This window comes from Xiphophorus hellerii, chromosome 23, assembly GCF_003331165.1.
Source record: "Xiphophorus hellerii strain 12219 chromosome 23, Xiphophorus_hellerii-4.1, whole genome shotgun sequence".
Lineage (NCBI taxonomy): Eukaryota > Metazoa > Chordata > Actinopteri > Cyprinodontiformes > Poeciliidae > Xiphophorus > Xiphophorus hellerii.
Genome location: NC_045694.1, coordinates 26778172 through 26793104, shown reverse-complemented (window position 1 = coordinate 26793104; position 14933 = coordinate 26778172). Strand labels below are relative to the sequence as shown.

At 40.2% G+C, this 14933-nt stretch overlaps 1 protein-coding gene across 2 annotated transcripts; it reads right to left on the bottom strand.

Moving 5' to 3' along the window:
* Window positions 1-3019: 3019 nt before the first annotated feature.
* On the bottom strand, window positions 3020-14509 carry ap1ar (adaptor related protein complex 1 associated regulatory protein). Of its 2 annotated transcripts, XM_032555149.1 has the most exons (10): window positions 14287-14508; window positions 13507-13555; window positions 13389-13415; window positions 12333-12358; window positions 12133-12229; window positions 11835-11933; window positions 8755-8816; window positions 8130-8203; window positions 7876-7998; window positions 3020-6599 (listed from the first exon to the last, which is right to left on the bottom strand). In XM_032555149.1, the coding sequence occupies exons 1-10, from the start codon at window positions 14355-14357 to the stop codon at window positions 6328-6330; spliced, it is 900 nt and encodes a 299-aa protein (XP_032411040.1). In that variant the 5' UTR covers window positions 14358-14508; the 3' UTR covers window positions 3020-6327. The 2 variants fall into 2 exon arrangements, with proteins under 2 accessions (XP_032411040.1, XP_032411041.1); XM_032555150.1 differs by lacking the exon at window positions 11835-11933 and having other exon boundaries at window positions 14287-14509.
* Between the last annotated feature and the right edge of the window lie 424 nt (window positions 14510-14933).

Below are 14933 nucleotides of genomic sequence, written 5' to 3'. Positions count from 1 at the left end.
CCTGACCACTTGCCAACTCTCCTGTAAGAGTTTGGGAAACGGCACCGTTTACCTGGCTGATTATGTCTCTGCAAAACTCCAGAATATATTAAGATCATTTATATGAACAGATATAATATTTATATTATATTATATCTAACTCATATATGTCTATATGAGTTAGAGTGGCTACGTTATACAGCTGTGGCAATAATCCTTTTCCCTTTTTAAGCCAAAAATTCACATATAATTTTGCATCAAGACACATTTTCTTGAAAAATGACATCATGGTTCTCTGTAGGAGTTTTGTGCAGATTTAAGAGAGTTTTAATCCATGTTGCTTGGAAATTCAGATGAAGTGCCTTTAATAGTGAAGGTAGACATTGAAACCGTTGGGAGGAATCCTCTCGGTTGTCTGCAAAGCCTCGTTTGCCCTCTACTCTTGTCTTTCATTTGTTAAAACATTTGAATAATGGCTGTTGAGCGAGCAGTTTGCTCAAAGAAAGGATGGGCAGCTGCTTCTGCTATTTTTGATTAATCACACGGCCAATGAGAGCAGACGGGGCCTTTCGGGCAGAGATGGCAGCTCAGGCGAAGTGTCTCCACTCTAAACGCTGCTGCAGTCCTGGAAAGAGGCAAGCGGTGTGTGTGTGTGTGTGTGTGTGTGTGTGTGTAACTCGGTAACCGGTCACCGAGAGACACGGTTCAAAGCATAAAACGATGTTCAAATATGTGCATAAATTACACAAAATCACAATCTCTTGCTCAAGTGTTCACGCCGCTCGTTACAACCACAATTTGTAGTTTGCTGCCTTTGAGTTTTATGTGATAGCTAGACAAAAGAGGGCATTTGTTGTAGAGAATAAGAAAATTAGTCTGATTTTCAAAAATCTGGACAAAAGAAAATCTGAAAATTGAGTTTTTGATTTTCACTACTAGATACTAAAAGGTTGTTTTTTTTCCCCTCACAGATTCTCAATTTAATTGAGTTCTAGACACTTACATTCAAACACGTAAGTGTGCTTTGACATAAACTACTCGGTCCAGCTAAATAACCATCACTTAAAATTTTTCGATAAACATCTACTTCGGGAAATGTGTCATTTCTAAAGAACCCCGTGTTGTTTCTGTCCTTAGGTTTCAAAATAAAGAAAAACAAAATAACTAACAGGAATTAAGACGGATTCGTTTCCTTCTGTGGGATTTCGAAATTTACGGAAAATAAAAAAACCCAACATGATCTGAAACAATATTTTTAATGTCATTCTGTCGTGTAAAATCAATTCATCGCATGAATAAAACCCTTTTATTGGTTTAAAAGGGCGTTCCTCACTAATTGAAATCGTTTTTCAATTTATATCGAAAATGATACTTGAATTTAAAAAAAAAATCATTTTTAGGCCACAGTTATTAAGAACCATTGTGGGAGGTCCAATGAGCCACAGGTGCAGACCAGAAAGTGAATCTGCTAATAAATAAATAAAAAAAAAAAAAATAAACACTTTATGGTTGCAATGTGCAAAAGTTCAAAGGGTGCAGATACTGTTTCCAAGACACTTTTTTTTAATATATTGCAGCCACTTCTGTTCCATATGGGAACCACATACAGCCGCATTATTAATAGATGCTCTAAGCATATACTTTACAAATTAAATTAAAGCTTTCTGGACAAAAATGTACACACACACACACACACCCACACACACACACACACACACACACACACACCTGTGCTCTCTAAATTACTGTATCGAATGTACTCTACAAACTGTGTCCTGCATTTAAATTCATAGTGATGCTTTTTCCGCAAGTCATTAACGACACACAGGTCAGCTCGTTGCTTTTACGTGGAATTGCTTTCCGCCGCACAAATCAGAGAACAAACGGTCAACTCGATATTCACGAACGACAAAGCAATTCCTGGTAGAAAATGTGCAACTACAGTAGAGAAAGCACCGTGTGGAGCGACACTTTGCAACCGGACCACTTCCGGAGGAATTTAGTGAGGAACGCTCATCTATAGAAAGAGCGAGCCAATACAGAAGAGGTAGGAGTGTTGTTAGTGAGCTGCTCTGCCAAGCAGGAAAACCATCAGCAATCACCTTGGAAAGAGCAACTCCAACTATGTTTGATTCAAGGAAGGATTTTAAAGGATACTATTCAGGGCTGCAGGTAAAAATGGTCTTAGTAATCGATTATTCTGTCGATTAATCGATTCATTGGGTAAAAAGATTCAGCAGATTTCACATTTAAACACTTGAGATTATTTTATACAATATTGGAAGTACATTAAAAGGTGCAAATAAACAATACAATTCCTTCTTTTGAATAAGAAAATAAACATTTGACTGCCGAAAATGTAATAAAGCGACACTCCTGTAGCGAACGCCGGATGATTAGCAGCACAGGATTCATCTGCAGCTGAAAAATACTTCCAACATCAACATGTGAAAACCTCAGCCTGTTCTGACGATTAGTTTTGGATTAAATTATTAGTAATTGGATGCAAAAAGTGCTTAATGGGGAGATTTTTTTTAAAACAGAATTTCAATCAGGTGAAGCTAAAGCTATGTCACTTGAGGATTTTCTTTCGCCAGAACATATTTACGGAGATTTTTTATTTTTATTTCAAATGTTTATGTTTTTGTTCAGCTTTGTTTTAATTAGTGCCCCGAATATGGCCTTTTTCAGAGCCTGTACGCTCCAGTCAACGATTAATCAATGACTAAATTGGCTGGCGATTACTTCCTTCAATAATCGATTAATCGTTTCAGTTCTGCTATTGTTCAACCGTTTCAAAGAGAGAATTAGCATTCAAAAGTGGGGAACGTTCAGGAAAGCATCTCGACTACTTACACTGAAAAGACAAATTAGATAAAAACTCATTAAGCGTTATTACATATAATTAAACTAAGATATGAACACAATAGGACAAAACATGAATGCTGACTCTGGAATAAAAAAAATCTGTTAATAAGAACTTTCCTATGTCACTGCTTTGCAACAATACACCAAACAGAGTGAAACTTGGACACAAGCATTTAAAACTATGAATTTATTTTCTTCAACTCATCATGACAAGGAATGTTTAATTATACTTCTTTTTTTTTCACAATTTACAATAAGCCAACTTCAAACAACAATCACAACAAAACCTAAAATGTAATTATTAAATGGTGCAGTAAAGTACAACTGATTTAAAAAAAAAAAAAAAAGGCTGAAAATGAACCTGTGTGTCTTCTACACACTCCCCGGGTCATTGTCTCCCTCCCACCAGTCGACATGAGAGTTGGTTTCAAGATCCGCTAAAACAAGCAAAGAAAGTGATCAGAGTGAAAACTAAACAAAACCTCTTGTGATAATATAAGAAACAGTTATGACCAGTTTTCTGACCAACTTGTTTACAACAGATTTTATACACACCAACAGCGTTACTGTAAGCCAGGGGTGCACCGAAGAACCGGACTCAGACTTCCTTAATTTTGGGTGACCGACCAGTTGGGTCGGCCTGATATTTACGTGCGAGATTGACTTTTTCGCTATATATTTAGCAACTTTCTAAACAAAATTTAATTTTTTTTTTAATTAAAAAATAAATAAATAAATTGACATCTGCTTAAAATTGGCTTTTTTAAAGATCGACAATTGGCCAGAAAAACAACAACCTGGAATCGGTGCGCCTCTATTGACCACACGTCACAGGAATCGGATGAGTGGAAGTTTTAAATCCCGTTTTGATGTTCACCACTCTAAAAAAAAAAATTATTTGCCTTCCCACGTAGATTTTCTAATTCACTTTGGCATTTGACATTAATGAATTGCTCTTTGGATTTTTGACACCATCTTAAAAAGAGGCTAGTTTTTAAGATTCCTGCTTTGCGTCAGATTTTTCAGGATACACTGCCGAACAACAAGGAAAACATTTGAGACGAACAGAATTTCATATTTGACGGTTCCAACATTCAGAGCACTGTCCTTCTGATGAGAGGTCGCAGTCAGCAGCAGAGCTTCCTCTTCGTGAAGAAGGCACGCACCGTCGGTACACCGTGTCTGATTGGAGCTGGCTAACATGCGGCACGCACGGATGCTGAACGCATCACAAAGACTGCATACAGAGCGAGAAAAAAAACTAACTAAAAATGTCTTTATGGAAATTGCTGACTTTTTTATTTAGTTTTTAGAGCTTTCAGACATCTGTAATGTTCTGCCTCCATGTTATGGAGAGCTGAATGTAACCTGGGCATCGTCCTGTGATTTCTAGAGATGTATGCATGCAACTGCCAGGATTTCACACGGCACTGAAATCAGATAGTTTTGCACACAAGTTGCCCTGAAACACGAACATTTGTAGGTTAAATCATCCAAGAATCCTCGAGGCATACTCACTTTGAAAGTAGGTGTGGGCGTTTATCGTATCGCTTATAGTTTATCGTGATACATTTCCTATAAGAATTACAATAAATTCTAATTTATGAAGTTCAAAACCATCCGTATTGTTATTTTTTCGTTACTCTTTTCAATCAACGAATGCCAATACATTTGATAGTGTGACTAAACGCAGTTACTTGCATTATGTGGTAATCTTTGGGTATTGTAGCAGGAGCAGTCCAGTCAGTCAAGATATTTTAAAGAGCCTGGTAAAAATCTAAAAAGGACAAAAACCTCTCGTAGAGCTTCTACAGGGAATGTTTTCCGGTTTCACATCACCGCTCCCCAACATCAACAAACCTTCAAATGTTGGCTGTGCGCCTTGAAATCGATTGCACCGGTCAGCCTCACCCACCCAGTGAGAAAGGAAAGCACAGGCAGTAACTCTGCTCAGAGTTAGCAGGGTGGACCTCTGACATTTAGAGACAGAAGATCCTTTCTCCACCAAGTGTCTATGAAAGTGAAGTTACCAAACCGTTTCCCCAGTTCGTTCCATGGGTGAACCGATGTGAACCGGGCGAACTGCTTCCAAATGGGGGCTGAATGCAATTACTGTGTGCTGGGAGTATCGCAGCGAAACAGTCTACGTGAAAACAAGTGCGTTTTTTTTATTCTGAGAGTAGTTGTTTTTTTTTTTTTATGTACTTGGTCGGATGTAAAACACAGTCTTCCTTGTAGCGCAGCGATTTTACATCTGTTGATTCGACTCCACGGCGAAAGCAACAGACGTTCTGAAGACGCTGGCTGAAGCTGGCGACCGAGCGACACGGTCCGCAGCCAAACGAGTCCCGCACCGACACGGGGCTGAAAAGCCGCGCAGAGAGGAAGAGGCCACGACTCCCAAAGGCAACGTTAAAACCCAGATGACAGCTCCCAAAATGCACTCTGGAACAAATCGATCCGGTTTTCAATGTCCCAATGACTGGTGCGCTTTACAAAGCAGACAGTAAAGTCTGCGGGAAGAACATTCATGTGGAAATGCTGAAGCAAAGTCATCAGAGAAGACGAAAGTTAAGGCGCAATTGAGTTATTATCCTAAGCATACTGCCAAATTAGTTACAAAGCGGCTTAAGGACAACACAGTCAATGTGTTGGCATGGCGACCAGTTCTGTCAGGAGGAATGGTGCCAGAATTCCAGTAAAACTATTGTGGGAATTATGTGGAAACGGCCACAAAAGGTTTGACCCGAGTCATACAGGTTAATAAAAGCCAAGTAAAGTTATCTCTTAACTTTTTGACATTTTGGGGGAATTTTTTGTAAATAATTCTGGTATTCTGCACTAATCTAAATCCGGAAAGGTTTACTCTGACACTTTCAGTACGAATCTGATTTAAACTGTATTGCTAGAACAGAGACTGCAGTTTTTGTTTTACTGTACTGAACAAAATTGAGAGGGTAAAATTTTGACTTCTGGATATTCCCTTTGTATAAATAATAATAAAAAGAATTGCGTGACGCTCATCCGGACTCAGAGCTGCATTTGGTCTTCAGACACGGAGATGTAAAAGTGACACTTTGTCTTTCTGTTGGCTAAACCAACACCTTGTTCTCCTAAAGCATCCGTTTGGTTTTACAGTTACCGGTCATGTTAAAGTTTCCTGCCAACAACCTGGTTTCAGTTCGGTCACTCAAGCACTGATCGTCATCAAAAAAAAAAAAAAAAAGAAAGCAGCACTTTCTGAACGTTTAAAACGGTAAAAGGAAGGACAGTCACAATTCTCAATGGTCAGATATTGTAGCAGATGAAGGCACTGAAAACACGTTTGAGGAAAAAAAAAAAAAAATCGTCTTTAGACTCTGCTATGTTGGATCCATTACCAAATTTCTCCAGCATCAGAGATCCTTTACGGATTACGACGAAGTGACATTTCGGATTCATGAGGCAAAAAGCTGGTGAGGTCTCCTTTGGTGCCGGACACTATCTGTCCTGGTTCTCCGCCCTGAGGCCAGAGTCCGAGGCGTCCTCTGAGGGGGTGTCCAGGACGGGGTTGACGAACCCTTCGAATTCGGCGCCGCCACCGTCCTCGGGGTGAGTACTCACAAAATCGTTCTCCCACTCCAGAGCGTTCGAGTCCTCGGAGGCCGAGGTGGGCCCACTGGTCACCTGTTTGCTGCCGGGCCGCAGGGCCGCCCGCAAGATGTCCTCCTCGGTCCGAGACCGCTCCCAGGCCGGCAGAGCTCGGTTGATTCCTGTGGAGGAAAGACGACGTCTTTAACTCCAACATCTACAAGTCCTTATTATTATTACTTTGAAGGGTTTCTGCAGGTTTCACCAACTCAAATTTAAGAGTTTTTAAGACCTTAATTATTGGAATTTAAGACTTATATCTCCACAGAAATGTATTGACGCCATCCAGCCGAATGGCGACAAATGTGCAGTTATCCAGGACAGACGCAAAAAAAAAAGCTCTCTAGCTAGCTAGCAAGGACATGTTAGCACCTAGTTAGCGGTAGCCTCTACCGTCTCCAGTCTGCGTGCGACTCAAACTTTTGCCTGACAGAAAACTCCCACGAGAAAATAAATGAATAATACACAATATGCAAGTCTAAATAATCATGTCAAGACAATATTTAAGAACTTTGATTAACATCAAAGTTAATCAAAGTAGGTCCTAAAAGGTCCTAAAATACTGTCACATGTCCTTTTTTGTCAAAAGATGTTTAGGCAAAAAGAAAAAAAAGATTATTATTTTAAGAAGGTGATACTAAAGGCCAGTTTACTTTTTAAAAATGTCATTTCAGACTTTTTAAGGCCTTAACTTAAGATTCATAAAATTAAGATGTTTTAAGGATGCGCGGACACCCTGCTTTAGAAATTACTTAGTGGCCTGAGGTTTTCACATCGCGTTGTGTCGCAAAATCACAAATTAGGGCTACGTCGGTTGCAATTCTCTGGCCTGACCTGTCGATTTTGATTTTGGCCGACACAAATAGTTTTGTCTGAGAAGTTGCTAAGTAAAGCAACAAAGTTCGCTAAGTTGGCAACAACAGGGTGATGGTTGTTATTTGAGAATGTGTAGACTTGACCTGACGGGCGGGTCCGTCTGTCAGCCTCCTCTATCGGCAGAGCAAAAGGCGACAGTGGATGATTTGCAGACGTTTGCGGAGAGAGATTAGATCAGTTTGCAGAGAGATTATACGCACCACCTCAGGGGTTTTCAATGCACAATCAGCTGTCAGATACAGAAAATGCTGACCAAAAAATTTACATTCCGCCGTATTTTGGCACCACCCCAGGGCAGCACCCCCATACGCCAATTTTTGAGCAGCCGTCTTTGACAAATTTTTGGTGCGCTCCTACCACAAATGTTAATGTAGGCAATTAGATGTTTATCAGATACCTAAAATCAGACACATTTATCTTGGTAATTAGCAAACCTTCACAGCAAATAGAGACCCCATTTTAAGGTACCAGTGATAAAACAGCAGATTAAGTGAAACAAAACACTAAAAGTCGACCGGTTACCTTCCTCATCCTCCCACTCTAAATCGAGCGATGTCCCGTCGTCGTTGGTGGAGCGGGTCTTAGTGGTGAAATCCCAGCTGTACTCCGTGTTGGGCGTCACTGCATTCGCTTCAGAGGGATGTCCTGCAAACACACAGGGGTAGCTACGCTGCGCAACGGCACATTTCTCTTCTCAAAAAAAATATCAAAGCTTTAAACTGGCTCCAAGTTTTAGCACAGCATAGGTTTGAATCGAGCAAAACCCCGTCACTCACTGTTGCTCCTGAAAGCATCCGACTGGGCTTTCACGTTCTGGAGGTAGACGTCAAAATCCTCCCCAGAGGTTTGTCTGTAAAAAAAAAAAGCCGGGCGGACAATCACTATAACAGGAGTTTCAAGAGGGCACAGAAGGGGGAAAAAAACTAAACAAAAAAACACACACACATGCTCCTAAATAAAAATCTGCTAAGGCTTTTCCCTAAACCTGGTACTTGCAGAGCTGAAACTAAATATGGACAGCTGAGTTTGTCAGCTTTCAAGTCCAAACAGTTCTAGTTACAATCTGCTTATTAGTCAAGTTTCAGCAATTTATTGATTTTTTCTTGTCTCACTCACTCTCTTTTTAGCATTTTGATGGTCTACTTAGAACTCTCTTAAGACCCAACAGCGCAAAATGTTAATTTTTGCCAATTTCCAACCGGCATTAAAATATGATCAGGAGCGTACTTGGAAAAAGTTGTGAAATTAATCACAAAAACAAAACAAAACAGTTTTTTAAGAGACGAGTCTGGACAGCAAGTGATACAGATAATTGCCTCTTCTATGTCAGTTTTACCCTGGGAACCTTTTCAGAACCATACGATCTCGTTTGTGCCGCCAACAGAACTTTGAGCAACTCACTTTCTCTGCTGCGTTTCGCCGCCCGAGCCGTCTGCTTTCCCCCGCGTCCTCTGAGCGTACAGCTGAAGATACAAAACAAGACAAATATCTCGCCGTTAGCAAAACGGAGAGGCGGGGTTTACATGAAAACGTTTCAGAATGTCGGTCTCATGTAGACGGATGCGTCCGCGACACCAGAGAAGCCACGGGATGGAGAATAAAAAGCAAACGAGCTTACACGTTCTTTAAGTAAGCTGAAAACCTTTAGACCGTAAAAGTAAGGAAGACAAATAACAAGGATAGGACATTTTCTGCTTCTGCACCACTAAGCTCGTCTTCATGAAGGTTTGCGCAAATCTGGCAAGCGCAGTTCCTAAAAAAAGTCAAAGGTTTCCTTTTTACACTAATCTATAAAGCCCATTTCCACAGCGTTAAAGACGGTTTCAGGAAGTGGTCTGTACATATTTTTCGAAGTAATTATTCATATCTCATTTTGGGGAACCCTCAGGGTCCTGGAGCCTCTATTTTCAGGCTTATTTGCTCCCCGTTGGGGAACATTCAGTCAACTTTTAGGGACATCCATAATCACTGCTATGCAGATGATATTCTGCTGTACACCTCGATTCGCCAATATCTGTTAAGCTGCACAGACTCTGTTAAACAGTAGATAGCTGATAGGTCTCTTCAACTAAATAACAGACAAAACTGAAATGATTATCTTTGTACCAGAAAAACGGATCTCTGAGATAAAGGAGACACTCGGACCTTTTGGTTCTCTGGCAAAATCTCTCCAATAGGAATCTTGGCATAACCTTTGCTTCTGGTTTTACTTTGGATCCTCAAATGAAGTCTTTGGTTCGTTCTTGCTTTTAATCGTCTACCAACTCATACTTTTGCTTCATCACAACTAAATTATTGCAAAGTACTTTAAACATCAAACAGCTCCAAGTTGTTCAAAATGGTGCTGTGACAAAATCCTACAAGTTTTCACCAGTGACTCTAGCGTTGGTGTGACTACAGTGGCTTCCGATTTATTTTAGAGTGCAGTTTAATATTCCTCTACCGACTCAAAGAGCTTCTCATGGAGAGTCACAAAGTTAGAGGGGTTTTTGCCTGGCAGGCCCCTGAGGTCCTGTGATCAGGAACCTGCTGATGGTTCTCCATATAAGACAAAGGCAAACGAAAACACAGCATTGTGTTCAGTGGCATCGAGACTCTGGAACTCTCTTCCCTTTGGTTTGAGATCAGTGGACCCTCTGGACTATTAAAAATACATTTTTAAATCAGCATTTTCTTAATTTCTCTCATGCTTCAAAGTATTGCCGAGCACTTTGTGATTTGACACCTTGAAATGTATATGAAGTTTTACTTACTTAAGGTACAGCAAGTTTGTTTGTGTGGCACATTTTCAGCAACAGGAGCAGCTGAAGCTGTTGGGAGATTTTAGGCAAACTGTGCCATGAGTTTCTCGTTGCGACGTCAGTCATTTAATCCTTGCAGCATGTTTCGGCTGATAAAAGTTTGACTTTGTAACTGTCTTTATGTGACTCTGAAGGTTCAGGTTTGAGTCCAATCCCCACACCACACCTGATTTAGAGTCTGTTCAGTGATTTCTAGCCGTGCGTCGACTTCTTGGCCGCTCCTCTTTAGGTCCCAAAAAAAAATCAATTACTCCAGTTTGGTTTCTGTTCAGCTGAAGAGAGTTACCCACGCTTTGATTTGTCCCTTAAATGGGTTCGTGTTCACCTGGTGACGCCGTAATGTAGAGCTACATATCGTCTGCGTAGTAAAACTAATCTTATTCATTGTTATAACCTGTAGATATTAAAAGGGAGAGGCACCAGGAACTGAACCCTGGGGAACCCCGCATGTGACTGATGAAAAGTTACCCTCTGACATAAAGAAGTCCCTGTTGTTTAGGTAAGACTCGAACCAGAGACCCAGCTCTCTAGTCACTTGTGTAATGTATCATGGTCAGCAGATACATTATGACCAACAGTGTCGAATGATGAACTCAGTACAAATAAAACAATCTGAACTCTAAAAGACAACGCTCTGCTTGTGGAAGGATATCTGGATCATTACTTACAACAAATTGACTCTATAATAATACTGTAAATCCCAGTAGATCACATTTGTAGCCCTGAATTCAATTTTTGTCCAACAACTGCAAGGTCTTGAAGATGCACTGCAAAAACACAAAATTTACCAAGTATTTATTTTCTAGTTTCCAGTTCAAATATCTTAGTACACTTGAAATAAAAAAAAATTATAAGTAACTTTTCAGAATTATAAAGATGTTTGTTTTAAGTCAATAATTTATTAATATTGGTTACAAAAAAAAAGAAGCACTAGCTTCACTGGCAGAACAAGTAATAAGATATTTTCCCACGTGTTGTAAGTGAAATAATCTGCCACTGGATCTACCACGTTTTCATCAATATTAAGAAATTATCGACTCATATGTTGATAATAAGTTACTTTAAATTAGTGATGTCTTATTTAAAGTGTACTAAGATATTTGAACTGGAACCTAGACAAAAAAAAAACCACTTGGTAAGATTTTGTGTTTTTCCAGTGTATGAAAGCAGCCCCACCCCCATGATGCTCCTCCCTCCGCCATGCTTCTCCATTCGGTTTGATTTTACTGTGCGTTTTCATTTTATTTAGCCTTAGATGACAAAAAATAACTGTAAATGTTTTCAAAAATGATGCATATTTAGGACATCATTTCTTTTAAAAAGGTCTGCGAATGTAACTCTAAAAATGGTGAATCAGACCTTCCCATTTAGACAGAACTTGTCACCAAGTGTTACTTTAACAGCAGGTAAGAATCATTTGCCTATCTATAACCAACTATTTGAATAGAACTGCACTGTAACCATGCAGATTAAATATTCATTGCTCCAACATAATAAACAGGCTGATGAGGACAAAAGAAAGAAAACACGCACACAGCTAAAACGAGAAAGAAAAAACAACACACAAACGAGAAGGAAAAGGAGGAGTTTAAAAACCAGGACGGCCCACCTAGAGGGACACCGGTCAGAGGAGACGCGGTAAGGTAAACTAGCAGAAGGGAGCGCTCAGTGCCGCCTCACCTCCTTCATTTTTCGTTCACGAGCCACCCTGGCGGCCTCGCGCTGGGCGGCATTTCTAGCCTCCTCTTCTAGCCTTAACTTCTCCTCCTGTGCCTCTAACTGAGCAGGAATAAACAAAATTAAACAAACACAAAACAGAAAGTTAACAAAACAGAAAACAAAGCAATGCTGCAAATAAAAAATAATGATATTAAAAAAAAAAAAAAGAGCCAAAAACAAAGACTAAAAGCACACACACACACACAAAATAAAGGGAGCTGGAACTCTCAAGAAATAAAACACAAACATCACGTCTCACCTCAACTCGCAGCTTTTGGTCGATGAGGACTTGCTTGTCGGAGATAGCAGCGTAGCGGTGCTCTTTGAGGTGACTGAGCTCATCTTCACTGATGGGCCTGAAAGCAAAGCGGGACGGAAACAAAACGACGTCACAGTTTGAATATTGGTGAGTTTTATTTATTTATTTATTTTTTTTCAGATTCGGACCCGATTGCTTACCTCGGACAGGGCTTTGGGCTCTCAGCCTGCAACGCAAACAAACAGTGTCAGTGTTTTTAGTCACTTTGAAAACTCTGGGGTAAAAAAATGGATCCCTGTTTTTTTTTTTTATTCATCATGAAATGAGAATAACCATCAGGATAATGACGACCGATGACAATGTGAAAGTAAAAGTCCCCTCAGACTGCCTGCATGGAAAATGCTAAGTTGTGTATATTTATCACTATATTATTATTTGTATGTTTATTCTAGATTTGTTCTCTCCTTCTTTCTTCCCTCTACCATATTACTCTACCATTAATATCTATGTGTGTTTTAGTTTTCAGGTATTTTTTTCAGTGAACTCCAAGCAATGACATCTCATTGCCAATTTTTAAATAATTTATTCAACTTAGACACTATGTTGTAATGACATTACTTCCTAATTAGCAAAATTGTGAATAAAAAAAACAACAAATTAACATATTTTATTGGAATTTTATGTCAGACATAATATATATATATATATATTATAAAGTAAAATGTTTTTTTTTTAGAAATAAAATATAAAACGGGTGGCATGCATTTGTTTTAAGCCACCCTAATAAATTCCAACCAACTGGGTTCAGAAGTCGGACATATGACCTTCACAGAAGAAAAACCACACCTGAAAGAAAGTCATGAGAGTCTCCACAAGAACTTTACATAAAAATCAAAAAAATTACGGACAGCCCTGAGCATCCTTGTTTCCCGAGACTGTCATAAAAACCCAGAGTGTATTCAGTCGGAGGCCTCTTCCAATTCGCTGCAACACAAACCGCTACAGGAGATCGCAGCCATCACCATCTACAGTAACTCTCGGAAGAGTCTTGAATAATTTGAGTCACAACAGCATATCACTTCCCTTTGGGATCGATAAAGTATTTTTGATTTTGAACTGAATTGACTTTGCGCTTGTTTATCATAAATTCCACAATTAAACGTTTGTGGTTGGGAGGTGAAAAATGTGAAGGGACATCGAATGCTTTTGTGAGACTGAGAATTTTAAACAAACAAAAAAAAAGAAATCTGACTTACCTCGTCACTTTCTACCAGATTTTCAAACTGGGAAAAATGAAAGAAAGAAAGAAAAAAAGACAATAAAAGTAAACTTGGGTTGAATATTCACAAACTTAATCAAGTCCATAAGTCATACCTCTATTGTGTAATGCTCTCCGGTAGTAGAACTTCGGAAGTACTTTGACCTGAAACATATTTAGAGGAAACAGAGAATATATCATGTTTTGATAAAGCTATGGCAAACAGATTTGCAACACAAGTCAGTTATTTTGCTCTTTTGAAACTTTCATTAAATGACTGTCTAATCATACCTGCAGGTAGAGGCTTGCAAAAGAAACAATAATATGACATAAAACTACAATTATATAAGCTCTACAATGAAGCAGAAGGGCAAATGAGTAGGAGGGAAGCTGTGTAGAAGGCGACATGGGGCTAAAACATCAATTATTTACCCTCAGTTTGGTGACAGAGCAGCCTGAACGCAACACAAGGGACAGCCGAGTGATAGTTTGGGCGTTGAAGACGAGATTAAAGCGCAAAAAACATGTAAAAGTTCAGAATTGCTTTGGGAAAGGGAACGTGATCGAATACATTCTAGACTAGCGTGAATGTATTTGTGACTGTCAGCAACACGGTGGGGTGGGGTCTTCATTCCCCCTGAGACCCACCGACCGGCCGGCTGGCCGGCTGCAGGTTAAACCCCAAACAAACAGCAGCGCACAAACTATGTTTAACCGAGTCCTACTTCCGGTAGTGACGCAGAACAGAGCGGCACCGAAGCCGTCCTCCACATTCTGCCGTGTCACTTACCGCTTAAAAACCTTGGCTGCGTTATCAGGAACCGGATACACTGGGTCAGGGGATGCTGTCAGGCTAGTTAGCTCGGCTAGCCGACTACTAGCCTGACTTTACCTACCCGCCTCCTCTCTGGATCCGGTTGGCTTCCCTCCTGAAGAGCCCCACGCAGTAAGCCCAGCAGTTACCCATCTCATTGTCAGGAATGACCGGAGTCTGGGGGTCCGGCTAGCGCTCTCCTGGAAGCTGCTGGTGCATCACAGCAGGCGGCGACATCATCAACATCACGTCCAGTCCTCTGATCCAACCACTTCCTTATCCCCCTTCCTCTCTGGCTGCTAACTCACCATGCAGGGAGGAAACACCACCACCTGCTGTTTCACCTAGTAAAAAAAAAAAAAAAACACCCAACAAGTTAAGGGACCCAGATTCTTTACATTTTCTACCCAGTTACCAGGGGCGCAACTACATACTTTCTGAGGTGTACGTGAACACATTATCTCCCCTACTGCCCCTGGTTCAGGTTTAATATGTCCACACAGCTCTCCCTTCTTCATGCACTTATAAAATACAGTAATTCTGTTATGGACTTTTGCCAGCATAATTTCAACTGGGCCAATCAGAAAACAGGTGGAGAAGTTGTAGTTTCAGCAGTGGTAACGTAGGAAGTGTGAAGCCGTTCAGTCCGAGTGTTGGCCACGTTCCCATGGTTCAGCTCTGCACTTCTCCCTTTGAAATGGGGAGGATGGTTGTTTACAGCACTGGCAG